The sequence below is a fragment of the Lynx canadensis genome, chromosome D4 (genome assembly GCF_007474595.2).
Source record: "Lynx canadensis isolate LIC74 chromosome D4, mLynCan4.pri.v2, whole genome shotgun sequence".
Taxonomy (NCBI): Eukaryota; Metazoa; Chordata; class Mammalia; order Carnivora; family Felidae; genus Lynx; species Lynx canadensis.
Genome location: NC_044315.2, coordinates 17,966,569 through 17,994,095, shown reverse-complemented (window position 1 = coordinate 17,994,095; position 27,527 = coordinate 17,966,569). Strand labels below are relative to the sequence as shown.

The 27,527-nt window shown below is 45.2% G+C and overlaps 1 protein-coding gene across 1 annotated transcript in view; it reads right to left on the bottom strand.

Moving 5' to 3' along the window:
* Positions 1-2,283: 2,283 nt before the first annotated feature.
* Positions 2,284-27,527, bottom strand: part of PCSK5 (proprotein convertase subtilisin/kexin type 5) — a 456,194-nt gene continuing 430,950 nt past the window's right edge. Inside the window, 6 exon segments of the mRNA XM_032595566.1 lie at positions 2,284-2,812; positions 5,717-5,903; positions 8,655-8,755; positions 20,779-20,996; positions 25,566-25,743; positions 26,940-27,167. Of these exon segments, the coding sequence (XP_032451457.1) occupies positions 2,409-2,812; positions 5,717-5,903; positions 8,655-8,755; positions 20,779-20,996; positions 25,566-25,743; positions 26,940-27,167 (1,316 nt within the window). The 3' untranslated portion in view covers positions 2,284-2,408.

Below are 27,527 nucleotides of genomic sequence, written 5' to 3'. Positions count from 1 at the left end.
ACTCTTACCAAGCAGCATTGTTTTGTGTCTCTTACTTGGTAAAGCGTAATACCAATCACACAAAAAGTGCCCAGAAATAGGCTGTTAAACAAGCCATTGCCCATAGCATTGTCTGGTCTTGATTTAAATTTGTTTCCAGTTTTAAAATTACTTTCTATGAACTGGAACTTTCCAAGCCCTTGCTCAGCCTCTTAGTGCATTTCCAGTCTATAAGGAATCCTCTTAATATTTCCAAGTTATTTGCAAACAGAAAACCAAAAAGGGACTTTGTTTTCCAACCACATTATTTATCTATTTAGACAGTTGTTAGCATAGTATTCAAAAGAAGCCTGAGGATAATGTGGCATGATCAAGAACAAAGGAAACACGTCAAACTGCACCAACGCACAGCACAAGCCTTTTTTTCGGGCTCACATAAGGTAACAATACAATTTTTCTTTGTATTCAGGGTTATTTCGAACCTCATTTAGTCGTTAACTGTGTATCATAAACACAGATTTTTCTTGGAAAACTATTTCCAGGCTACACGAGGATGTGTCCAACTCATTCTGTCAGGGCTTTAGGATTATCAGGGAAGACAAAAAACACAAAATCAACAACGTTACTCATTTGCATAGGCTACACTCCATAATTACACAGCAGAGGGATAAGAAATGATTCCATTGATGATGATGGCTATCTTACAGCTATTTTTAATCTCTAAGAATTGAAAAGGGAACTAACAGGACTTCAAATAAATCTTGAAGAGATGATTTTAAATCGTCAAAAATGGTGGAGGCATATCCTGTGTGTTTAATACACATGGTCTCTTAAAAATAGATTTTTAAGACGAGGTCGGCAAACTGCACTCTGGTGGCCAGTCTGAGCTAAGAATGGTTTTACGTTTTTAAGTGATGGAAGGAAAAAAAAAATCAAAAGAGGAATAAAATTTCATGATACATGAAAATTCCCTTGAATTTCAGTGTCCATAAATAAAGTTTAATTGGAACATAGCCCACCCATTTGTTCCGTGTGGCCGAGTTGATTGTCGTGCAAAGCCTAAAGTATTTACTATCTGGCCCTTTCCAGAGAAAGTTTGCCAACCTTTGTTTTAAGAGCATATTCCCTTAAAGCAACACTGAGGCCTTCAGTACAATGAAGACTTCTTCACAGAGATTTCCTGTATCCGTGATTCGTTACGTTAAAAGACAAGAAAAATGCATGGATTTCGTAAAGGTAATAGAGTTGCCGTATCATAAAATAATATACATGCTTTTACTATATTTAGGTTCCTTTTTATTTTATGCCAGTCTAGCATAGTTCTTAAGAATATGCCTTTTAGGGTCGTTCTTTTTCCAGGAATCTTGCTTAGCTTTCTGTGACCTTGGGCTAGTTACCTAACCTCTCAGGAAGTCTGAGGTTCCCTATAAAAACAGAACAATAATGGTACCAACCTCGTGAAGTCATGTATTAAGTGGGGTGATTTTTTTCTGAAAGGCATTATTTAGCTCGGTACCTAGCGCATAGTAGGTGTGCAATAAATTTTTTTCTGAGTAGCATTATCATCCGAAAACGTCATTTTCTTGCGATCCCCTCCTAGCATTGCCTGTAATTTCTGCTTTGACAAGGGAATCCGCAAAACCCGGCCTATGTAATTTCACGCAGTAAGAGCCCTTCCCTCTGGATTGCTATTTGTAGAAAACTGTGCCTCGTGCACAAATCCAAGCGTGTACGTGACAGGAGAGTGGATCAAGGGAAGCCTAGGACGTCTAAAAACAGATCCCAGAGGTAGAGAGCTTTGGAAGGCTGGTGGGCAACTGGGTTGTTACGCTGGTGAGCAGGACGTTGGGATTTTTCCATGTTAGAATCCATTCCAACTCTTTCTTTGGGGAGGAACGGGGTGATAAGTGGCATGAGGTGGTGAGCCCTCTTTAGCTGGCCCTTACAGAGCCAACCTCTGCCTACAGATAGCTCACAGGGGAGAAAAATCCCTGAAGACAAACAAGAATCTCTTTCCTCTCCCTGTCCCCCCAAAATCATTTACAGAAATATCAGAATTCCAGAAGGCAGCAAATATCCCCGCAATATCACTGAGAAACAGAATTCCTATAGGCCCACCGCTTTTTTTTTTCAATCCCATGAAACAGTTTGTACAAATCTCACTTTTTTTTTTTTTTCACTTCTGTATTTTGACATATTATTTTGAGGAAAATCCCTCTGAATTTTATCCTTCTTCCCCAGTTACGGTCGATTGAATGTAGTCACCCCAAAGAAGAACCAATCATTCAGCATTTCTTACTAGCTCTAGCTGGACTCAGGGTTAAGAGGACGCAAACACCCACACATCAGACTGGTGTGTGGGACTAAAACCCCAAAACTGTAATGCCTGGGACAGGATGGGGCGGGTCGAAGGCGGGGGAGGGCTGTGTCTACTGGAAGGAGTAACTCTCATCGTCGTATTCCAGCTCATCCTCATCATCATCCAGCAGCCCACACTTAAATTTCCGGTAGATGGTGCCATCTTGGCCCATGTAGACGATGTCATCATCCTCCTCCTCATCATAGTCCTGGTCCCTGTACTCAATGACCTGATCTTCTTCAAAGCTGGTGCTTTCAAGATGGCTGCTCTTATAGGAAACATATGACTTGCCGGGGTCGGCCAGCTTCTCATAGCCGGCTTTTGCTACTGGCTGGGCTCGGCCCCGTGATTTCTTCCAGACAATCACCGCCGCCCCGAGCAGAAGCACCAGCATAATGGAGGAGGTGATGAACAGGGCTGTCTTGGTCCGCTCGCCTGCAGGCCCAATTTCACTTGCTTGAAGGATACACTCGTCTGTGGGAAGAAGACCTCAAAGGAAGAGGAGAGAAGAGAGAGGGGAAGGAGGGGAGAGGAGAAATGGAATAAGGAAAATTAGTTTCTGAGGTAAAAAGCTTTGCTCTGTCTTTGAAATCTAAAATGGCAGAATCGCTGTCTCTGATTTTCCTAGAGGGCATACCACTCTACAGAATTGCACTGTGTCCCCCCTGAGGGTCCGAATCTGCATCTGATGATACCAACAAACCCTTCGAGGATGAAAGTCAGTGTGAGAATGAAAGAGTCCCCTCATCCTCATACCTCATGTGTCAGTCACTAAGTATTCAACCTTAACAATCGAGTTTTCTAGTTCCCTCTTACGGAAAAGATTTCATCTTGGGCCATGCTTCAGTTACTGCTAAATGCTCCATTTTTTGTTTCAACTCTGACTTTCTATAAGACTGATTCCTCTCCCCAGCTACCCTTCAACCTGGTCCAACGTTCAAAGGTAGAAAAGATTACTTATAAAACCACTGACTTTTTTTTTTTTTTAATATGCCCAGTGTGGGGCTTGAACTCACAATCCTGAGATGAAGAGTCACTTGCTCTACTGACTAAGCCAGCCAGGCGCCCCTTTCCCTATTCCTTAACCTGCCAAATGGGAACGTGAAAGAGAGTGTGAGAACCAGGGACAAAACTAGCAGGCTCTGTTGGATGTACGAGTTGACGTAACACTGTGAGTTTTCCATAAATGGTTTTTGAACCACGTGGGTCTGCCCCCAGGGTTCTTTTATGAGATTCTAGATACATTATATACACTAGCTTAAGGGATGCAATTCTGCCCCTAGTTATTTTGGGGGCAACGATTTTTGCTTATTACATACTAGCCAATTAGGTTGGATTCACCACCACTATGTATCTCCCCTCTCTTTGTGCTAGTGATAAACAAATTTCCGATTTTATCCTCATGGGAGTTTTGCCCATCAAGCAGACTGTCCTCTTCTGAAACAATAGCACTATCACAGTTGTTTTCTTCATTAACAATATCAGCACAGAATTTTTCTCTGGAGGAAATATTAAAGCACCAGAGGGATGGGTAAACTGTCTATGTGTGGTATTTGGAGGTAAATACTGCCCAAAGCAGGAGAATCAATAAAAGATGTTTCAAGATCGTTTCAATTACTAGGGCGCCATATGCAATCATGTCTTCTCACTGTTCTCTAGGCTTAGGTCTGCAGAGTTGGGGTCAGCCTCTGTGATCTGGTTTCGAGGAAGGAGCAGAGAGTCTCAGGAAGAAATGAACAGATAATCAAGAGGATATAGACTGTTCAGGTTTGTCCCATGTGGATCTTCAGGTGTCACAGAAGGCCCAGGAAAGGTGACTAAATAGTTCTCAGTTGGAACAGGCTTGGAGAAACTCTGCACCCAACATGTACACACTTCTGGTTTCATTTAAAGCCATCGATATAATGAGGGTTACTATTCTTAGCTGACATAGCCTGGATATTAGGCAATCAGACCCTGAAGATGGATATGTCTGAGGAGATGGGGAAATCAGCCGTTTGTGGGGGTAGGAAAGCTAAAAGAAGGGAATGGTTAGTTTTTGGAAAGATGTTTAGAATTGAATTGCAAAGGCTAATGAACAATAAAAAGGAAATAGCTAGTAGCAGTTATGGGTCTGGGATTTACTTCACTTATACATGGACAGGCTCACATAAATATGATGTCTCTTTGTCAGACAGTGATACATCTCAACTCCAAGGAAATGATCTGCTTCTGGACTAGAGAATATATTTTAAGAATATATATCATATATATTTGTGTGTGTGTGTGTGTGTGTGTGTGTGTGTGTGTTCATTTAGGGATTACTCCATTTGGGATCTAAGTTTGTGGTCAGTGAAGACCAAGTACCCATATGGATGGGGTTGGGGGTAGAAGCCAGTTGGGGGCCTGGGAATTGGTAAAAGGGGTTTTGTTTCTTTTTAGCCTTTGATGAAAGTTCATGTCTAAAATGCCTTAAGTCTCTAAGGGGAGCCCTAGATGTTGGCTAACTTCCATAGAATGATTAAAAATAATATTGCCATTAGCTTCTTTGAGAGTTGATTCCTTTCCTTTTCCCTGGGAGGGAAGAATAAGAAAGAAGAAGAAAAAAGATTTATAAAGATGAGGTTCTAGAAAAAAAAAAAAAAAAGAAAGAAAGGAAAAAAAAAGAAGAGGTGAGATTCTAGACTGACTTGAACTCTCATCTCAGAGGCAGCATAGCAGTGGAAAGAAGGCAGGCTTTGCAGGGTCACCTGGGTGGCTCAGTCCGTCGAACGTCTGGTTCTTGATTTTGGCTCAGGTCGCGATCTCATGGTTCGTGAGACTGAACCCTGCATCGGGCTCTGCTCTGACAGCTTGGAGCCCGGAGCCTGCTTGGGATTCTCTCCCCCTCTCTCGGCCCCTCTCCTGCATGTGCTCTGTTTCCCCAAATAAATAAATAAACTGAAAAAAAATTTTTTTTTTAAAGAACGCAGGCTTTGCAGTCCAAGGAATCTATATTCTAATTCCAGACGAACCCTTAACATTGCTATGGACTTGAGCATACTGATCAAACCCTTTGAGCCTTGGTCTCCTTCCTCATCTGCAAAAGGGGATTGATAACATCTACGCAGAGGGGCGCCTGGCTGGTTCAGTGGGTGGAGCATGTGACTCTTGATCTCAGGGTTGTGAGTTTGAGCTCCACGTTGGGTGTAGAGATTACTTAAAAAAAAAAAAAAACAACAACCTGTTTATATGAGTTGATGGACAGAAAGTTCTAGGTACACTAAGCACACAGCAGGCACTCAATAAAAGGGAGCTCTGTTGATTCCCCGGAACTCTCCGTCCTCCTCTCCCCTCTGCTCCCATCTGCTTCTGGTGGACAGGCCCTTCCTCTGCAAGCTGCTCTTCCTCTCCCCTCACCTGTGGTGTCCCGGCAGTCACAGCACTCCTGGGCATCGGAGGGGTCGGAAGTATTGCAGCAGTGTAGACAACGACTGTCGTCCATAAGCAGCACCAGGTCGGCGGGGCACACAGTGCAGTTCTTGGTGCCGGGTCCCTTGCATTCCACGCAGCTTTCGTGGCATTTTTCACAGTTAAACTTCTCCCCCTGTTAAGAACAATTGGGAGATTCTTTCTGAGTGTGGAGGCATTGACAAGCTACTGGAGTTTCCAGGTGGGAGTTCTATCTTGCCTCCATTGACGGAGGGAGGCACGTGGGGGACAGGAGCCCGATAGCTTTGCTCTGGGTCCATTTTAGCTGTTCAGGGTGGAAGACAGAACTGACTGCCCGTGGAGGAAATCGCTGCTGGGTCTTTCCATCTGAGATCTGCTGGCCACAACAGTGGGAGAACAGGCTTCTAGAACAGCTCAAGTTGCACACTGGTGGCTCATGTGCTGTACCTGGTCAAGGACACGTTTTGTCTGGCTCATCCAAATTGACCTTCACAGTTAAAAAAATTTTTTTCAGTTCCTTGCCCACGTTCAAAATGAAGATATTCCACTTGTAAGTCAGTTCCTAATTTCTCTTTAAGAACTAGGCTGTCAGGGGCGCCTGGGTGGCTCAGTCGGTTGAACGTCCCCCTCTTGATTTTGGCGCAGGTTGCGATCTCAAGGTCATGATGTCACGGTGGTGAGATTGAGCCCCGCACTGGGCCCTGCACTGGCTGTGCGGACCCTGCTTGAGATGCTGTCTCTCCTTCTCGCTCTGCCCCTTTTCTGCTCGCACACACGCATGCACACACATGCTCTCTCTCTCTCAAAAAAAGAGGCACTAGACGGTCAACAAGGTCATCACAACCACGTGGCAACATCACAGACAGCTGAGGGGCAGTGGCTCCCTTTTTGGGCTCTCCTAGTTGACACGACCCGAGCGCTTGCTCTGATGTCACCAAGACAGGTGACACGTCAAATTCCACTTTTCATCAAGCTTGCGCTGGGGTTTTCTTTGACCCAACACCCTTCGCTCATACACATTCAGCTACCTGGCCTCCATGGTTACTAGATTCTTTTGGCCCTGCCCCCGAATATTATTTGTGACCCTTTAGCTGAAATAGTTAAATCTCCATGAGAAGAACCAAGAGATAAGGAGAAAGTGGCTTCCCTCCTGACAGGTTGCTTCTTTGCTGGTGCTGAAAATGTAGATGAGGGAAGATATCTTTCTATTTTCCTTGTGTGCTGTGGGAAAAAAGGAATGGAAATTGCCTTTGTTGAGCACTTTGGCCATTTCCGGTGCTGATAAGGCGCTTTCTCAGCTGTTATTATCTTATCAAATCACAGATTAGCTGTCCGAAGTCCTGGCTTCAGTCCCAGCTTTGTTACTTACTATTTATGTGATCTTTAGAAAATTATTCAGTCTCTTGGAGCCCCAGTTTCTTCAAAGTTTAAGGATTAAAAGAGAGCTCATATGTGAATATGTCGAGTCATGTTAATTTCACCATTGGGGAGATTTACCTAATTTCATTTGTTTTTAAGTTTATTCATTTATTTTGAGAGAGAGAGAGAGAGCACGCACACAAGCAGGGAGGTGCAGAGAGAGAGAGAATCCCAAGCAGGCTCCACACCATCAGCACAGAGCCCGACTCGGGGCTCGATCTCCCAAACCATGAGATCATGACTTGAGCTGAAACCCAGAGTGGGACTCTGACTGAGACAGCCAGGTGCCCCGAGATTTACTTAATTTGTAACGTTTGGAAACATAAGAAGTTGGTGAACTCAGAATATCCATGATTTCTAAGCAAGGAAATGAAATCTCTCTCTCTCTCTCTTTTTTAAAAATTATTTATTTTTGAGATAGAGAGAGAGAGGAAGAAACAGAGAGACAGGGAGACACAGAATCCAAAGCAGGCTCCAGGCTCTGAGCTGTCAGCACAGAACCTGACTCAAGGCTTGAACTCGGGAATGGTGAGATCATGACCTGGGCCGAAGTCGGACACTGAACTGACTGAGCCACCTGGGTGCCCTGAAATCTCTCTCACTACACTGTGGCGGGGTGGAGGAAATGAAAAGCAGCAGTTTTGTAGTTCTGACATTATTCAGGCATTTCAGGTTAGACAGCAGAGGGGTAGGACAGAAGATACTTATTTCTGATATAAGGGGACCTGAAACTTCCAAGGTCACAAGCAATGAACGTAGAGTTAAATCTGAGGTCCTCATTACCTAACTTCCCCCTTATTTATCTCAGGTCATCTCAGTCCCTTTGATTGAAATTAAGGCTGCAGGTAGGTAGCACCATTATTCCATGATGCATTGGTAGAAGATTTAAAAAGTAGAGCGAGTGTAGGAATTTTAGGACTTTTTGACTTTGCCCAGAATACACGCGGAAACTGGCTCCCATGCCTCTGCAGAAATGGCTAGGGCAATGGGGCTTAGTCAGTTAAGTGGCTGACATCAGCTCAGGTCATGATCTCGCGGTTCGCGAGTTCGAGCCCCGCGTCGGCCATGCACTGACAACTCGGAGCCTGGAGCCTGCTTCGGATTCTTTGTCTCCCTGTCTCTCTGCCCCTTCCCTGCTTGCACTTGGTCTGTCTGTCTCTCTCTCTCTCAAAATCAATAAATGTTAAAAAAAAAAAAAAAAAAGAAGAGGGGCGCCTGGGTGGCGCAGTCGGTTAAGCGTCCGACTTCAGCTCAGGTCACGATCTCGCGGTCCGGGAGTTCGAGCCCCGCGTCAGGCTCTGGGCTGATGGCTCAGAGCCTGGAGCCTGTTTCTGATTCTGTGTCTCCCTCTCTCTCTGCCCCTCCCCCGTTCATGCTCTGTCTCTCTCTGTCCCAAAAATAGATAAACGTTGAAAAAAAAATTTATAAAAAAAAAAAAAAAAGAAGAAAGAAATGGCCAGGGCACATCATGCCCAGCTCCCAGTACCTCTTTCACTCTGTATTCTCCCACCAGACAGTCTGAGGTGCAGATTCCTCCCGCTAGGTGGTAACTCCACACACAAGATAAACAGTTCAACGGTCCTTTTCCTGAAAGAAGAAAAAAAAAATGATTCTAAGTTGTGAGGCTGATCTTCGATATCTACCTCTGTGTTGGAGTCAACACACTTCGGAGCAAGGAATACGCCAAGCGAATTGAAGTAGAAGGGGGAGTTGATTGAAGAGATGGGGGAGAAAAGAGTGTGCAAGTCACCAAGGAAAAACCTAGAAATTACCCAATTAGTCCAGTCAGTGTAAAAACTCGCGTTTGGACGTTGGGGATTTGGAAGTGATAGCTGTTTTATGACCACAAAAGGAAGGATTTTCAGAGAATAAGAAATAGTGTAGAAAGGCTATAAAGCTTTTATTTGTCCTTCTTCTTATTTAACTAGGATAGAGGAGGAGAATGATACCAGAGGACTTGGAGGTCCTAATACTCAGTTGGTGAGGAAATCGTTATGAGGCAGTTTCTAACTAAAAACCACCAGACTTCGAATTTAAATGCCAGGGCTGGGGTGGCCGGTGGCTCAGGTCATGATCTCACGGTTCGTGGGTTCGAGACCCGCATGGGGCTCTGTGCTGACGGCTCAGAGCCTGGAGCCTGCTTCGGATTCTGGCTCCCTCTCTCTCTGCTTCTCCCCGCCTCTCGAAAATAAATAAACATTAAAAAAAAATTTTTTTTTTAAAAGGCCAGGGCTAAAAGAGTATCATTTTGTCCAGCTCTTAATTAGTTGGTGGTGCTAGATTCCGTTGAAATTCTCTTGAAAGCTAAAAACTGTCTTTTCAAAAATTGGATGTGCTATTTATTTAATATTTTTTTAAGTAAAAGAAAACTAAGGCCCAGGGAATGTCAAGACATTCGTTCGAGGTCACATAGGTAATGGTCAAGTCAAGATTCAAATTCAGGTTTGTTGACCCACAATTCAGTGCTCTTTCAGTCATACTATCTGCCTTAACACCTTATGACCCATCAAGTAGAGGAGGTCTGAATCTACAGGGTTTTTTTTTTTGGGGGGGGGTGGCGGGTAATACTCCGCTCTCCTAATTCAGAGACCTCAAGAATGACTGACCCAAGCATCACCTTTTATGCAGATCTTGAGGGGATAACTTCTGGAAAGGGTTTGGAGACAAGAGACCCGAATTCTCATTCATTCCATTAGGAAGATCCTGGTGTTTTTGCCGAGAATTTCAAAACGAGCAGGGAGGTAGATGGGGGGGGGGGGGGGCTGGACTATCTATGCCTGTAATTGTGAGTCGGAACTTGATATAAGTCTTCCCATCAGAAGAACACGGTGAAGAGTGGTTAGTTGAATTTGAGGCAGACCCACAAGTCCTACACTTCGCAGACACCGTGGAGGTAAGTCAGCTCTTCGTGTCTGATCTGTGAGCTCAGTCATCTATGACATTTCTACGGAAAAAAAGAATTCTAAGCTCTGAACAACAGATTAGAGAACCAACTGTTATTACCCAATTGCTTCTCAGGTTGGGGGCTGCCTGTAGTGATATAAATTCAAAGCCATTTAATAATTTTAAGTTTTAAATTGAAGTAGAGTTGACATAAAATATTAGTTTCGGGGGCACAACAGTGATTCAACAAATATGTACGTTACGGAGTGCTCAGCACATTAAGTATCATTACCATCTGTCATCGTGCACAGTGATCACAATAGTATTGACTCTGTTCCCTATGCTGCACTTTTCATCCCTGTGACTTACTTATTTTACAACTGGACGTTTGTGCCTCCTAATTCCCGATTTCGCCCATCCTCCCATCTCCCTGACCTCTGGCGGCCACCCGTTTGTTCTCTGTATTTGTAAGTCGACTGGTTTGTGTGTTTATTTTGTTTTAGATGCCACGTACAGTGAAATCATATGGTGGTTGTCTTCCCCTGTCTGACTTCTTTCACTCAGCATAGTACCCTCAAGGTCCGTCCGTGTTGCCACGAATGGCAAGGTTTCATTCGTTTTTACGGAGGAGTCACATTCCATTGTATAGACACATCGCCTCTTTATCCATTCGTCTCTCGATGGACACGGGCTGCTTTCATGTTTTGGCTACTGTAAATGATGCTGCGATAAACATAGAATGCATGTATCTTTTCACTTTAGCGTTTTCCTTTTCTTTGAATAAATACCCAGAAGTGGAATTACCGGATCATAGGGTATTTCTGTTTTTAATTTTTTGATGAATCTCCCTGCTGTTTTCCATAGTGGACGCCCCAGTTTGCGTTTCTACCAATGGCGCACAAGGGCTCCATTTTCTCCACAGCCTCACCAACATCTGTCCTTTCTTGTCTCTTTGACACCAGTCGTTCTGACCCGTCTAAGGGTAGATAGCTCATTGTGGTTTTGATCTGTATTTCCCTGATGCATAATAATGTTGAATATCTTTTCATGTGACTGTAGGCCATCTGTATGTCTTCTTTAGAAAAATGTATTCAAGTCCTCTGCCCATTTTGTCCTCAGATTTTTTGTTGTTGTTAAGTTGTAGGAGTTCCTTATATATTTGGTGTTTTAACCCCTTATCAGATATATCATTTGCAAATATCTTCTTCCATTCAGTAGGTTGTCTTTTTGTTTTGTTGATAGTTTCCTTTGCTGTGCAAAAGCTTTTTAGTGCAATGTAGTTTCACTTATTTACTCTTGCCTGTGTTCCCCTTGCCTGGGAAGACAGATTCAGAAAAATATTGTTAATAAATTTTACTAATAAATATTATGATGTTTAAGAGTTTACTGCCTAGGTTTTCTTTGAAGAGTTTTATGGTTTCAGGTCTTTTATTTTTTTTTTAAGATTTTTTATGTTTATTTATTTTTGAGAGAGAGAGAGTGAATGGGGCAGAGAGTGGGAGACACAGAATCTGAAGCACACTCCAGGCTCTGAGCTGTCAGTGCAAAGCCCGATGCGGGGCTCGAACGCACAAACTGTGAGTTCAGGACCTGAGCCGAAGTCGGACACTTAACCGACTGAGCCACCCAGGCACCCCACGGGTTTCAGGTCTTACATTTAAGTCTTTAATCCATCTTGAGTTTGTTTGTTTGTTTATTTATTTATTTCTTTATTTATTTCATTTTGAATTTATTTTTGTGTATGGTGTAAGAAAGTGGTCCAGATTCATTCTTTGGCGTGTGGCTGTCTGGTTTTCCCAGCACCATTGATTGAAGAGACTGTCTTTTCCCCATTGTAGATTCTTGCCTCCTTTGTTATAGATTAATTGACCATGTAAATGTGCATTTATTTCTGGGGCCTATATCTTGTTCCAGTGATCTCTGTGTCCGCTTTTGTGCCAGTACCATACTGTTTTGATTACCATAGATTTGTGGTCAAGTGTGAAATCTGAGAAAGCCATCCTATTTTTACTTACCCAGAGCTTCATACAGAATTTCCCACATGTTCTGGAACAGAACTGTGGTCTCTCATGAGAGAATAAATCTCCTTCTCTCCTTCCTTCCTCTTCCCAACCTACATTTTTCCAAAACACAGCTGAGATGTCTTACTTCAATTTTTAGAATACAAAATACTTCCTTTAAAAATTTTGTTTTGTTTTTAATGAAGAGAAATCGAGGGTAGGAAGAATCAAAAAAGGCAGTAAAAAGATGAGGTCACAACGGTTGTGCCTTAAGGTTGTTTACATTTTCCAGAACACCAGCAGCAATTTGGCTGAAGGTGATATCCTGGAGTTAAGTCTCCTACATTGATTTATTGCAAAGTCTGTGCGCCCTGGGTACGGAGAGTCTTTTGCCGAAGGCAGTTTGTTAATTTCCAGGAAGTTTTCTATTGTTGCCAAGTTTAACAACCTACTTTTATCATTGCTTCTAAGGATCGGCAGGAACTGCGGGACCTGTAAAGATTGTTTCGGTTTTTCCTTAGAATTCACAAGTCACTATTGGTTTTCCCTTGGACTGACCCCGCAGGATGAACGAACTCAGCAATGCAGAGCAACCCCTGGGGTTGTCCATGGTGTCATTCCATACAGGAAGAGGAAGCTGGAAAGAGTTAGGAGGTTTTGGCTACCAGCCTGGATTTGTGTTCCAAACGATTTTGTGAGGAGGATAAATACAAAGTTAAATGTGTAAAGGTAAGGAATGAGCTAATTCTGGAGGGACCCACCTCATGCAAAGGTAATATCAGGCGTTAATGTGCCACCCATCTCCTACCCCCACCCTGCCCAGTGCTCTGAAATATTTTTTTTTTCGTACTCTCCTACTCCCGGCAGTCAAATGTGAATGAAATGCCGTCTAGTTGGCAAATTGCTTATTTAGGTTGCTAAATTTTCCCCGGAATTCTTGTGCACCCTCATCTATTAGTATGGCAGCTAATGTTTTAGGAAGGCACCTTGGAATTCATCCTTTTTTCACCCAGTTTGCAACCCAGGAGAAAACCTGTTCCCCTGTTTTGGAATCTCTATGCTGCAAAACCAGAAGACAGCACAAAGATGCACTAAGCAGCAAAGGATGTGTGTGGCAGGGGGACGAAGGCTGCTGGTCTAAATGAGCACATGTGGGAGGCTTCAGCCAGGTACATTTGGAGTTCAAGTCAAACACAGGAGGAGGCGGCCCGAACCGAAAGGCGGTGAGATTTACCCAGCTGTGACCAGCCATCCTTTGAATACATTCTCACGGCGGCGGATGTGTCGATTAAGGCTATTTTTTTTTTTTTTAGAGGAGTTTTAGGCTTACAACAAAATAGAGAGGGAGGTACAGACACCGTCCGTGGACTCTGCTGCCGCACAGGCCTGGCGTCCCCCGTTACTCAACGTCACTTACCAGAATGGAAACTTTGAGGGGCGACTGGGTGGCTCAATCAGTTGAGCGTCAGGCTCTTGATTTCGGCTCAAGGTCTCATGGGTCGTGAGATCCATGATCAGGCTCTGCACTGACAGAGCGGAACATGCTTAGGGAATCCCCTCTCCCCCTCTCTCTCTGCCCCTGCCCTGTTCGCTCTCTCTCTCTCTTTCTCAAAATAAATAAAAACAAAAGTGAAAAAAAATGGTAATTTTTTTTTTTTTTTAACCAAAGATAAACCTATATAGATGTATCATTATCACCCGAAGTCTCTAGTTTACCTTGGGGTCCTCTCTTGGTGTTATACATCCTAAGCATTTGGGCCAATGAATAATAATACCTCCCTGTCATTATAATATCATACAGAAATATTTTTGCTGCCCTAAAATCCTCTGTGGTCTGCCTGGTCCTCTCTCCCTGCACCCCACCCCTGGCGGCCATTGACCTGTTACTGTCTTCGCCATAGTTTTCCCTTTTCCAAGTTGTCATACAGTTGGCATCACAGTGTGGCCTTTTCAGATTGGCTTCCTTCACTTAGGAATACGCATTTGTGCTCCCTCCGTGTCTTCTCGTGGCCTGATAGCTCATCTCCGATAGCACTGAATAGTATTTCATTGTCTGGATGTGTTGATGTACTTTTGAGACCGGGAGTCCTCGGAACCATCACCCTTCATCTACCCGGGCTATCTCAGACTCAATTAAAGAAATTTATAGTTTTCCCAGCTGTGCTTACAACATCACTGATAATTTCTACAATCCCTACAAAAGAAAAAACATCTTGAAAAGCTGGTGTTCTGTTTTGATCGGCTGAGGTTGAGACATTAACTTACCTAACGATGGCTGCCTGGGCTTGAATAAAAACCACCTGCTGCAGCCCATTGCGCTGCTCGTAGGACATCAGATTTAGCGCATCGAGATATAGAGTTCAAAATATAGAGTATCTGGCAATCCCAGTTGGAATAAAGGCCCCACACAGCTAGTAATAGTGGCATCAAAGAGTGGTAAAAAACCTAACAGAAAGCCAACACTGTATTTACTACGATGTGGCCTGCGGCCAATGACAATGCCAACCCTCCACCACCCTCCTACCCCGCCCCCAATTCAATGTATTCTCCCATTTATCTTATTCTGATTAGAAGTTTTGAGCAGCAACTCTGTGTGCCTCTGGAATGAAAATAAGAGAACACAAATGGATGCAGGTTACTCGATGCAGGTTTGCTCTGGAAGGCCAATTCTTCCTAAGACTGGAGTCAATTGCAGATAGGTAAAGGGTGGGAACCACGGTATGGCAGTTCTCATAGGGACTCCCTGGGGGCGGGAAGGAGGAGCAAATGAGGGCATTCTAGGCGGGGCTCTGCGCTCCAATCCGAGCAGCTCTGCTTGGTCATTTTACATAATGGGATTCAGTTTAAGATTCCACCTGAAGAAGATGGGCTTCTGCCAAAATACCATCTGAAACCACTGTTGTTGTTTTAATTTTTTACTTCGGAGAGAGAGCGTGAACAGGGGAGGGGGCAGAGGGAGAGAGAGAATCTCAAGCAGGCTCCACACTCAGCACAGAGCCTGACACGGGGCTCGATCCCGGGACCCTGGGATCATGACCTGAGACAAAGCCAAGAGTCAGATGCTCAACCGACTGAGCCACCCAGGCACTCCCGAGCCATCATTCTAAATTAGAAATGTGCTGTCCAGTGCACAGCCACTGGCCACGGTGGCACTGAGCACCCGAAATGTGGTTAGTACAACTTGAGTTGTGCTGTAAATGTAAAATCAACATTGGGTTTCAAAGACTGAGTGTTAAAAAAATTCTCAATTTTTATGTTGGTTGCGTGTTCAAATGATTACGTTGTGGATGTATGAATTGAATAAGTATATTATTAAAGTTAATTTCACCGGTTTATTTTTATTCTCTAAAATGTGACCACTGAAGATTTAAAAAATGTATGCATGGCTTGCATTATATCTCAATGGGATAGTGCTGACACCCCATGTTGGGAGTTACGTAAAAGAAATTCTAGGGGCCCCAGGGTGGCTCAGTTGGTTAAGCGTCCGACTTATCTGGCGGTCGGTGAGTTCGAGCCCCACATTGGGCTCTGTGCTGGCAGCTGGGAGCCTGGAGCCTGCTTCCGATTCTGTGTCTCCCTCTCCCTCTCTGCCCCTCCCCTGCTCATGCTCTGTCTCTCTCTGTCTCTAAAAAATAAATAAGCGTTAAAAAAATTAAAAAAAAGAAAAGACCTTCTAGGCCTAGTGTGAATAGCACGTGGCCATTCCCGGATTAATTTAGATCATCCGCCAGTCTAAGCACTTCGTAGCTGAGAGTAATTTAACGCTTATGTCACTGATCGTCACTCTAAAACGATGAAAAAAATTACCGAGTACTCTCTTCAAGTTTTTGATTTTTCTCTTGGTTTTCAGACTTCCTTTTTTTTTTTGGTCATGGTTGCAAACAGCTGAGGAAAGCAGGGGGCGGTGACACTGACCCCAGGGTTCAGAGAAGCACACTGCAGGCGGCCCAGAGCAGGCACAGGTGGCTGCCGATTGGAAGATCAAGACCAACCACGCCCCCCACCCCCACCACGCTTCCTGCTTTCCTTTCTCTCGCGGGTTTTCCAGCTCCTCTGCTCGTAGCTTCTCCAGCGTTTTCTGGTTCTCACAGAGTTCACAGTCCTTCTGGGGTTCCCCCCCACCCCCTTGGGAAGCTTCTCTCGTTTTCCTCCTCTCTCCAATTCTTAATTCTTTGTCTTTCCTTTGCCCTGTTCTCTGCCTCTTTTCTCTAGGCGCTTTGATCTCTCCTGTTTTAGCTCCTGGAGTTTCTGCCTCTTGAGCTGCTGTTTCTTCCGTGAGGCATCGCCCAGGTGTTTGGAGTCGGAAGAAGCCTTATGTTGCAGGCGGTGGCCTTGCGGTCCTGGCCTTTCCCCGTGAGCTGCAGCGGCGCGTGGCGCTCGGGACTTGGATGCCGTGCCAGGTGGGTCCTCGCGGTATGCGACGTTCGCCTGGAAGTTCATGGGTCCCCGAAACTGAAGGTGTGTAAGTTCCGGCCTGTCGTCTCCTCCCGTTGGGGGTCCAGCATGGGGATGCCCACGTTCCATATGTCCCCACACTTGTCTCAAAGCACCTTGACCACGAACCTCCTCGTGGCGTTCCTCCTCCTCCTCCTGGCGGCTCCCTGGGCAGCATTTCATTCCCGTCCTTTGTGTCATGGAAGAAAGAGTCCTAGTCCCAGTGTGTAGGGAAATTGGTCTTGAACTTGGTGGCATGCGTCTTGAGGACTTCAGGGGAGCTGAAGGACCTTGCGGTGGAGGCAGGCCAGTTAAAACGCGATCGGATTCTTGGGGCGCCTGGGTGGCTCAGTTGGGCATTTGGCTTCGGCTCAGGTCATGATCTCCTGGTTTGTGGGTTCCGGCCCCACATGGGGCCCCTCTGCTGACAGCTCAGAGCCTGGAGCCTGCTTTGATTTCTGTGTCTCCCTCTCTCTCTGCCCGCTAACACGCTGTCTCTCTTTCTCTCAAAAATAAACGTGAAAAAAAATTTAAAAACCAAATAAAAAAACTTGACCAGATTCTTGCCCACCTGGCCATCTGAGAGGATGAAGTCCATGGTGCCCTAGGAAATCTGCAGGGTGGAGAAGCGGCGATTGTGCACCATGGCCTTAAGCCTTTCCAGCACCTCCCAGCTGGAAATGGTCCTCCCCGGCCACCTCAGCAGTGATGGGCCATGCTGATGGTCACCTTCATGATGGGCTTGAGACAGGGCCTACAAAGGCCAGAGCTCCACTGTCCCGGACGTGTCATGGACTGTGGTAGCCGTTGCCTTACCCCGGCTGGCATGGCCACCCTGCCCGGAGCCATCACCTTTGTTGGAGGTGCCCTTGGAGCCACCGTCACTGCCTGCCCCTGTGACTGTGCTCAGTGCTAGAGATACAAAGGTGAGTGAGACCTCAGTCAGAGAGAGAGAGAGAGAGAGAGGGAGAAATAATAAGTAAAGAGTATAAAATATGCCCTCTGGGCTGCCTTGTTCACAGTTATATGGACACCGCCTGAATACTGCAGGATAATTGTTTGTTGAATAAATAAATAGATGAATGAGTGCAGAGGATGAAAGGTACACAGAATAGATTCAGGAAGGCTTTGTAGAGGAAATACTGACTGTCATGCATTAGAAAGAGGAGCTGGGTAAAGCAGGCTGGAGAAAGTATTCTAGAAAGAGGAAAGGCGAGGTTGGCTCTGGTTTCCAGTAACCGATTACGCCTGGATTTAGAGCGTGGTGGACGAGGTGGTGAGGGATGTGAGTTCCAGGGTGAAGACCTCATATGCGAAGTTGCTAGTTACGATTCTATTTTAAAATCAGTGGAGAGTCATTTTTTTCTTTTAGTCTTTTTCCCCCCCTTAGAGAGAGAGCCAGTGGGAGAGAGGGGCAGAGAGAGAGAGAGAATCTTTTTAAAAAATATTTATTTATTTGGAGAGAAAGGACAGGGGAGGGGTGGAAAAAGGGAGAGAGAGAATCCCAAACAGACTCTGTGTTGTCAATGCAGAGTCCAGGGTGTGGCTAGAACTCATGAACTGTGAGATCATGACCTGGGCTGAAATCAAGAGTTGGACACTCAACTGACTGAGCCAGCCAGGTGCCCCCAGATAATACCAGTTTTATAGGGAAGTTTGACAGGGCTTTAAAACTCAGTAGATTGAGGATATTAACAAATAAATGAAGACCTAATATCCATAAAGAAATACTAAGGAGGGCATTCACTTTTGAACGTCTCCTTTCTGTAAAGAGAGCTTTCCTACTATTCTTCCTTTCTATTCTTCTACTCTAATAAACTTTTGAGATATGAAACAAAAGAGATGGATATAAAGAACAAATAATTAAAAAATTTTAAAAGTAAGTCATTTAAATTAAAAAAGAACTACAATAATAGATGGGCTGGACTTTAGATTAAACACAGAGAACAAATTAGAGACAAGGACTAAAGCTCTGAAGAGTCAACCTAGTATGAAGCATAGAGAGTCAAAGAAATAAAAATATAACACAGCAGGTAAGAGACCTAGAGGTCGGGACACCCTGAGTGACATTAACTAAGGAATTCCAGGAAAAGAGATTAGAGGAAAGGGTGGAGAAGCAACATTTGAAGATGTCATAATTGAAAATTCTCCAATTTGCAAAAAGACTTTAGGATTTGTTTTCTGTTCATTCATTCATTCATTCAGCAAACACTGAATGAGCACTTACTATCTGTACAGTCTAGACTAGAATAGGGTATATGAAATAACGGTGGTAGAATCTGAGCCCTGATGGTCTCACAATTAGTAGGAGAGATGGACATGTTTAATTAAAATGTAATGTAAAAAAGGCTATGATAAAGGACATATTACAGAATCAAGAAGGAAGAACATTTCTGGGAGGACTAAGACAAGCCTCCCTCTCAGAGGAGATGACGTTCAAGCTGGGTCTTGTAAGTTTCCTTGTAAGTTGAGTGTTTCCTACAGGGTTGTTTTCCAGGAAGAGGAAACACATGGACAAAAGACACAGAAGCATGAAAGAGCGTGACATGTTTGCTGGCTGCTGAGTAGTTCTAGGTGGTTCTGGGTTCTAGACTACCTGGAAGGAGAGGTGAGATCATAAGCTGAAAGGACTGACTGGGGAAAGAATTTAATTACCTTTTAAGAAGTAAAACAAAAAAAAAAACCCACATTTATTGGAAGTTTATTGAAAGACAAAAAGTAAATGCATAGATTGCAGAGATATACCATGTTCATCAATGTGATGACCCAGCATCATAAAGATGGATTTTTCTCCCCAAATAAATTCAGTGCTATATCAATTAATACCCAAGGGATTTTTTTTTAATGAAATGTGACTGAGTATAAAATTTATATAGAGAAGGGGCCAAACTAATTAACCAAAATACTTTTGAAAAGGATAGCAGAAATGTACCTTCCCAACTGTCAATATTAATCTGATAAGTTTTAACAACTAACACATTGTTGGAGGCATTTCTTAAATATTGAGAATAATTCATCCTGATTGTCTTTCAGTGCCCAGCAGATGTGAATTTTTTATTGCTTTGGCATTACTATACAGGATGAGTTGGGGAAGGGGGGTGGCAAGACCGGAGTCGAGCTCACATGCTGGTACTTCAGAAAGTTGGCTGAGACATGCTGAAAATGGAGAACAAGGATAGTAAAAATGGAGAAAGAGATCTGAGTTAAAAAAAAAAAAATGCTGGGGCGCCTGGGTGGCGCAGTCGGTTGAGCCTCCGACTTCAGCCAGGTCACGATCTCGCGGTCCGTGAGTTCGAGCCCCGCGTCGGGCTCTGGGCTGATGGCTCGGAGCCTGGAGCCTGTTTCCGATTCTGTGTCTCCCTGTCTCTCTGCCCCTCCCCCGTTCATGCTCTGTCTCTCTCTGTCCCAAAAATAAATAAAAAACGTTGAAAAAAAATGCTTAGGAGAGAAAATCAGCAGACCTTGAAGTTCACCTTTGTTGGAGGGTAGGTGGGTTGGGCAAGAGGCAAGAGAAGGATAACGTTAAGATATCAAACCTGGATAGGTGGTTGGACAGCGGGTCTATTAACAGCATGACTATCGGAGGAAGCCCAGGTTGGGTTTACTCTGGGACATGTTGATTTTAGGGTTCTCTTGGACAGAGAAGTAGGTATCAGGAAAGTAACAATGGAATTTGGGAGAGCTGGAGGCAGACATCTTAAGTAGTTGTTGAAGTAATAGAAATAAAATGCCCTACCCAGATTCCAAGTTCAACAAGTAGAGGAGGAGGACAGCGCAGGTGGGAAACACCTCCAGGGGGAGATGATGCCTGTATCTGGGCCTGGAAGGTTGGGAGGGTCTGCAGAGGCAGAAATGTAACGCAGGGCAGCCTGGGCAGGGCAGATGCAGAAGCTGAGTGAGAACGGAGGGTGCTGATGCTGAACGGAGGGTGCTGGAGAGTTTTGGCTGGATTGGTAAGAGAGAGGAACCTCCAAAGGTGGTGAAAAAAGAGAGGGCTAATGGAGCACTTGGGTGGCTCTGTCGGTTAAGCATCTGACCCTTGATGTCATCTCAGGATCGTGGGATCGAGCCCCGTGTCGGGCTGTGCGCTGTCAGCGTGGAGCCTGCTTGGGAATTTCTCTCTCCCTCTCTGCCCCTCCCCAGCATGCTCTTTCTCTCCCTCCCCCTCTTTCTCTCCCTCCCCCTCTTTCTCTCCAAATAAAACTAACAAGACAACACAAAACAGGGACCAAGCACAAAGGAGGCCTTCTCATTTTTCCCTCCACACATGCAAAGTGACAGGTACACCCTCACCTCTGCATTTGCTGCAAGTTGGGTGGCATCTCTCACACGTCCGTGTGTCTTGATCCGTGTAGTAATGCTCTGGGCAGGTGCGATGACACTCTCCCTTGGAGCGGAGCAGGAAGAAAAACGTATCGCAAGATAGGCAGTCGGTGGGCCGCGGGCCCCGGCACGCCTTGCAGCTCTTGCTGCACCTCTCACACCGTCCGGTGGCGGCTTCTGCGTAATATCTGAAACCAAGTGCGGAAGCGAAGACTGAATCCCAGGCTTTGCTCTTGGGTTGGGTGTGGCGGGAAAATCGAGGTTAGCCAGACGGTGATTGTTTCCGAGTTGGGGGGACTTTAGGCTCCACTCGCTAACCGTACTCAGTAGATACATTACCACAGGGCACCCCTCCTCTTACCACGCTTCGCTTTACGCGCTTTGCAAGCATTGTGCCTCTTACCAACTCGAGGTTTGTGGCAACCCTGCGTTGAGCAAGTCTCTTGGCACCATTTTTTCCAATGCCATTTGCTCACCCCGTGCCTCTGTCACGATTTGGTAATTCTCGCAATATTTCAAATCTTCTCATTATCCTACGTGTTACGGTGATCTGTGCTCGGTGACAGTGGCTCACTGAAAGCTCAGATGATGGCTACCATTTTTTAGCACTAAAGTATTTTTCAGTTTAGGTGCGTACATCGCTCTTTTAGACGTTATGCTCTTGCACGCTTCATGGACTACAGTATAGTGTAAACCCAACTTTTATATGCACTTGGAAACCGAAACATTCATTTGACTTGCTCTGTTGTGATAGTCACCTTACTGCAGTGGTCTGGGAGTGAACTGCAGTATCTCGAAGGTATGCCTGTAATGATACTAACAAACCTAATGATTCTCTGTTTTCTTATCTTTAAATTGGGCACTGCAATCCCTTCCTTGCTATTTGTGAGTACTAAATTAGGTAACACATACGAAAGGACCTAGGACTTATCGTATGTTGCAGAGTTATGATAATTGTTCACTTCCTTATACCTATATGCTTCTCCACTTGAACATTCAGGTGTCAGGTTTTGTAGAATGGGATCCGGTTATGGAGGATGTTCTAAATGTACCTCTGAGTGATTCTTCTGGCGCCTCAATTAAAAAAAATAATCTTGACCTGGGAGATGATGTGCGTGATGCTAATGTTTACACAATAACAGGTGTAACCTCGTCGGAAAGATTTTTGGAGGCTGACGTAACAATAATCCCTGTTGGTTAACTTTTTACTGCGTACCCGATCGTACGCTAGGGACTTCGTAAACATTAGTTCCCTTTATTGAACCTAGAACTGAGACACTGGAGCGTGACAGTCAGGAGCTTGCCTTTTGGAACAAGACTGCATGGGGTCAAAGCCAAGCTGTTCCAGGCATGAGCTGTGCGACTGTGGCCAATTCACACAACGTCTCTGTCTCAGGTCGTCATATGGGGCTTAATGTTAGCAGCTAAAATTAAATAAGTTATTACTGAGGAAATAGTTACAACAGTGCCTGGCACATTATAAATAATGCGTGTTAGTGATAATTATGAATTGTGTGTTAAACCTCAAAGCAAACCTTACGATTTAGGTATTATTGTCCCTATTTTATGTATGTAAAAACTGAGGCTCAGAGAATTTAGACCACTTGGCTCAATGTCAAACAGCGAAGTGGGGTAATGTGATTTCAACCTGCCTGGTAAATACTGCTATAGCAAAGCAGCGCAAAGTAAATAAGAATATTTCAAGTAAGATAGACGAGAGGAAAGAAATCGTGGACAAAGATGAACTTCTAGAGCTCATCTGACCCTCCTTGGCATCCCTGGACATTGGCACACTGAAACTATCCTAGAAACTGGAAGGTCTGCCCTTGGCTTCTCTGGCGTGAAACTATCTGCCACATTAAGTTCCTTAAAGTTTCTTTCAGTTCCACTAACTTGTTGGAAACTAAGGCCATGGCTGAGTCTGCCTTACTAAGCCACCTGTCACTGACCTGAGTGAATGCACCTGTACCTCAGCGGTCAAGCCTTGTTTTACCTTCCACGGGTGGGCGAGGAACAATTACCACCGAGTCAATCAGTAGGACTGGGGTATGAGAGAGACAGGGTCATGAGAGGAACACAAGGGGAAACTTCAGTCATGAAGTGAAGGGTTGATAAAGCCCACAGGAGGCTCAAAAGAGAGAGCCACAGGGCAAGGTAGAAATCTGCACTTGCCCACCCAGAGAATATACAGGCTGAAGTCAGAAGATCTGATTTCTAGTCTTGGCTCCACTGTGTTTTAGAAGCTTTGCGACTTTGGGCAAGTCACGTAACCTCTTTGAGCCTCAGTTTCCTCATTTTTTTTTTAATTTTTTTTTTTTCCAACGTTTATTTATTTTTGGGACAGAGAGAGACAGAGCATGAACGGGGGAGGGGCAGAGAGAGAGGGAGACACAGAATCGGAAACAGGCTCCAGGCTCTGAGCCATCAGCCCAGAGCCCGACGCGGGGCTCGAACTCACAGACCGCGAGATCGTGACCTGGCTGAAGTCGGACGCTTAACCGACTGCGCCACCCAGGCGCCCCAGTTTCCTCATTTTTAATACGGAGAGAATAATATCAATCTCATAGGATTAGTGGAGAACTAAATCATCATATAAAAATACATTCTGAGTAGAAATACTTCGCAAACTCTAAAGCAGCATGAATGTGTTTTACTAACGTGATGGGTTTTTAAGATGAAAAGCATCAATAAGAACTGTGGGGAAGAAAGCTTAATACCTAGTAGTTTTTAAAAATTATCAAAGAGGAGTGCCTGAGTGGCTCAGTCGGTTAAGCATCCGACTTCAGCTCAGGTCATGATCTCACAGTTTGTGGGTTCGAGCCACGCATCGGGCTCTGTGCTGACGGCTCGGAGCCTGGAGCCTGTTTCAGATTCTGTCTCCCTCTCTCTCTCTCTGCCCCTCCCCTGTTCACGCTCTGTCTCTGTCTCAAAAATAAATAAGCATTAAAAAAATTTAAAAAATTATCAAAGAGTGAAAGATGGTGGGGGGGGGGTGGTTACTAGATACGATTAAAAGAAGAGTACGATACCACTGCTTACTTTGATGACTTTTGCACGAGGTGGCTATGAGATGCCCAGATCCTCAATGCCCGGAAGAGGATTTTGTGCATAAATACAAACAATGGGAGCCTTGAAAAACCTGCTCCGAGGTTAAACACTAACATAACTATATGTGTTGGTAAAGGGTTCAGAAGATCATATACCTGCCTTTCCAAGGCAAAGAGGTTTAACACATCTCAGATGTAATGTATGTGGGACACTGATTTTACAAAAAGGGACAATCTCCGTTAAATATCTCCACTTATACCTCATTAATATCCCATTTGTTCCCCATTAAAGAGATTTATGGCAACCTGTGTGTCTCCTCTCCGTGGGTAACTTTACAATGGAACATCTGTCTTCTTAACTCCATGGTCTACAATCAGTTGAGATCACAAGATTACACCCTCTTGCGTATAGGAGTATTTAATGACTCGATTTGAGGAAGATGGTGATTCCTTTCCGATCTTTTCAGGCACCTTGTGGAATGAAGATCAAAGGCTAAGCCAGGTGGCCCCATCGCCTCTCTTGTTCGGTAGGGCCCTTTCTTCCTTGATCTATATGGCTGGTGTTTGTGAGGGCCGCTAACGTGTGTGACTTTGTGCTGAGTATTGTAGCAATATGTGCGAAAAAATAAGAGGCTGGTTTTTTTTCCAGGCGCTCGTAATTTTCTTGGTAAGAAATATAAAAGAAGCATAAATTCTTGAAGGTCAACATCTTCGCATTACTCACACCTCCAAGGTGTTCTTTATTAAACATGTGTCGAATGAATGAATGAGCGAATGGACGAGATAAATCAAAACACAGGGCAGTGTATAAGGACTACAATGAGTAATGCAGGCAGTAGCTGCTATAGAAACTGAAGAAAAGAAAAGTGATGTCCAATCTGGGCAGAAGCATTTGGGAAAGTCTGAGGTTACAGGCTTTCATTTTGGGTCCGGAAACTCTCGGTGCCTTCGGTTACCGGTTGGGAAGGAAGAATCAGCAACAGGCCCGTAATCAATCTTTCTCTTTATTGGTGATTCCTGGGTTGGGGGCGGGGAGGGATGCCCCGGTCAAATCTTTCAAATAAGGTGGTAACCCGATCCTCTGATAAATACACTCAAAGATTTTCCTAGCAAAAAATAATAGAGTTCTCATATGCAAGGGGCTTTTAGGAGAACGTAGCAGTGTCCCTACATTGCTTATGGGAACTAAACCTGCAAATAATGGATTTATGGGGCCGTGGTAGGTTGGAGCATTGGTAGGGTATAAATGGGGATATGTAACTGAAATGGTTCCCTTTGTAAAATTAATGCGCCACGTACATCACTTTGATGTCGCCAACAGAACAAATCCTAATGCAGAAGAGAAAGAACCTACATTTATGGTCTTAAGACTGTTCTGGGGGAAGAATTTTGCCTCTGCCTTGTGATGGCTTGTACCTCGAAATCAGTAGCGAAGTTTGGCACGTGAGCGTGACCTGATGATTGGCGTCTCGTGTTATTTCACTGGATCGCTCGCCTCTCCCACGTCCTCATCCATTACTACGAACCAGCTGAAATCCTTTAGAGACCATGAGACCTTGGTTGGACTCTCGTCTTCATTTCTTACCAGCATTGAGACTTCAGTCTGGTGTTCTGTAACTTAGCTTCGATGTCTGCACAGGGGGTTTGCCAGTAGTGCTATCTGGAGTGGCTTTGGGATCAAATGAGGGAAACGTGTAGCGAGCACCTTACCCTTCCCTGCACTGGGGCAGGCACTCCTTTTCCAGCTGGAACGAGCTTGGTTGGCAGGAGAGGCACTGTGTGCTGCGTCTCCCTTCACATGTCCTACAAGAGCTGTGGCAGGGCGCACACTGGTGGCTGTCCTCATCAGCGTAGTAGCCCTCTGGGCAGTCCTGCACGCAGGTCGTATCTGCCAAGGAAGGAAAAGAGTCTGTCGTCGTATCAAGTAGGACACACATCTCCCAGCCCTCCTCTACGCGCTCCCCAGAGTGAACCATGGTGGGGGGGGAGGATGTTGGACGAAGGGGACAATGTCCTGGTCAATGCCGTCCTTCTCAGGTCTCCTGGGTCCAGATAGACGCTAACACCTTCCAGGTCTTCAGAATATCCCTCTCCTTCTTCCCTCTCTCCTGTGCCCCTCCCTTGTTCCTTCTCTTAGCTGAGTGAGCTTTGTTTCATTTTTGTTCTCCCATACCCGTGTTACGCTTAATCATGGGATCCCTGGGAACCCGAGAGCATTGCTTCACATTAGCCGTAACCTTCGAATATGACCTGCTGGAGGTGGCCATCCTCAGACCGTGCCATACTTCAAGAAGACGTATTAATCAGCGGATGCAAACTCAAGGGGAAATTTTGATGAGGGGGTGAATGCCTGCATGTTCGTAAAGCGTCCCTGCACGGACTGCTTATTAATTGCGAGGGACAATAGTAACTAAGCAGTGGACACATCGGACAGCACTTTGAACAGAGGGCCGTGGTTCGCCTCACTGATGAGGGGCAGGGGAACATCCTGGGTTTCCAGAAGGACGCGACGTCTCCTGTGAAGCATTCTGGCCTGAGAGTGCATAATCTCTGTCTCATCGTGAGAAACTTCACACAGACGTCAACAGAGGGATAGGGGCTGTATTCTTCTCAAATCCCAATATTATATAGAAAAAAACGTCTGTGGCAACGTTTCAGGTTAAGGGGGGGGGGCCTCAGACTCATGGCAACTAGAAGCAGTACCTGATTGGAGACTGGACCTTGGTCTACAGGGGGATTGCCAAAATTAGAAAACCGATGAAATAGTCTTGATGCTAAATTCACGTGCATTGACAACTGTACTGTGGTCGGACACAAATGTATCGTGGCATTCACATTGACAGAGACTGAGACCACGCTCACGATCGGGCAGAGGGGGTGCAAGATTAGCAGCGGGTCAAGTGGGTAAAGGGCACCCGTGTGGCGTTCTTTGCGCTTTTGCCTTTTCTATAGGTTTGAACATGTTCCAAATACAAAGTGAAAAATTAGAAAGACCCTACCCATAGACCGGGCCCCAGGTATCGCGCAAGGCAGTTTCCCCCATGGAGGGAGAGAGAGCCCGCACCGGGAGGAAAAGCAACTCACTGAGAAGAAGGCTGTCCCTCGGGCAGGTGCGACACTGGTCCTCTGCGGGCCCGGTGCAGCGGAAACACTTAGCATGACAGGGCTTGCATCCCAGAGCCTCATCCCAGTACTCAACGGGGGCACATTCCTTGTGAGGCACACAGCGTCCGTGGCTGGCCACCCCCAGGCCTTCCGGACAGGTGGTGCAGGTCCCAGGCGACGAGCAGGTCCGGCAAGACTTATGACACTCTGTGGGCGGGGTGCGGGCAGGAGACACAGTGAGAGAGGGCCAGGGCGCCCCTGGAGGGTGTGTTCACATTCCTTCCTCAGTTCCTTTAGAGATTTCTAGGGCTCTGGGCCAAGGGCAGGGGGCCGTGAGTTGGGTACGGCCCTTGGGACTCTGCGTAGAGCGTTCTCTCTAATAACTAGAGAGCCCCTTCTTGCAAAATTACCAAAACAGCAATAAAGTAATGATGTGCGTGCGGCCTATTCACCACCGTAACTCTTGTTCTGTGGTCCCCCACTGACCTCCCAGAGCACCTTGAGCGTATCACTAATGGAACAATTGTTGGGATGTGTTACAATTACCCGTTGACCAAAAAAAAAAAG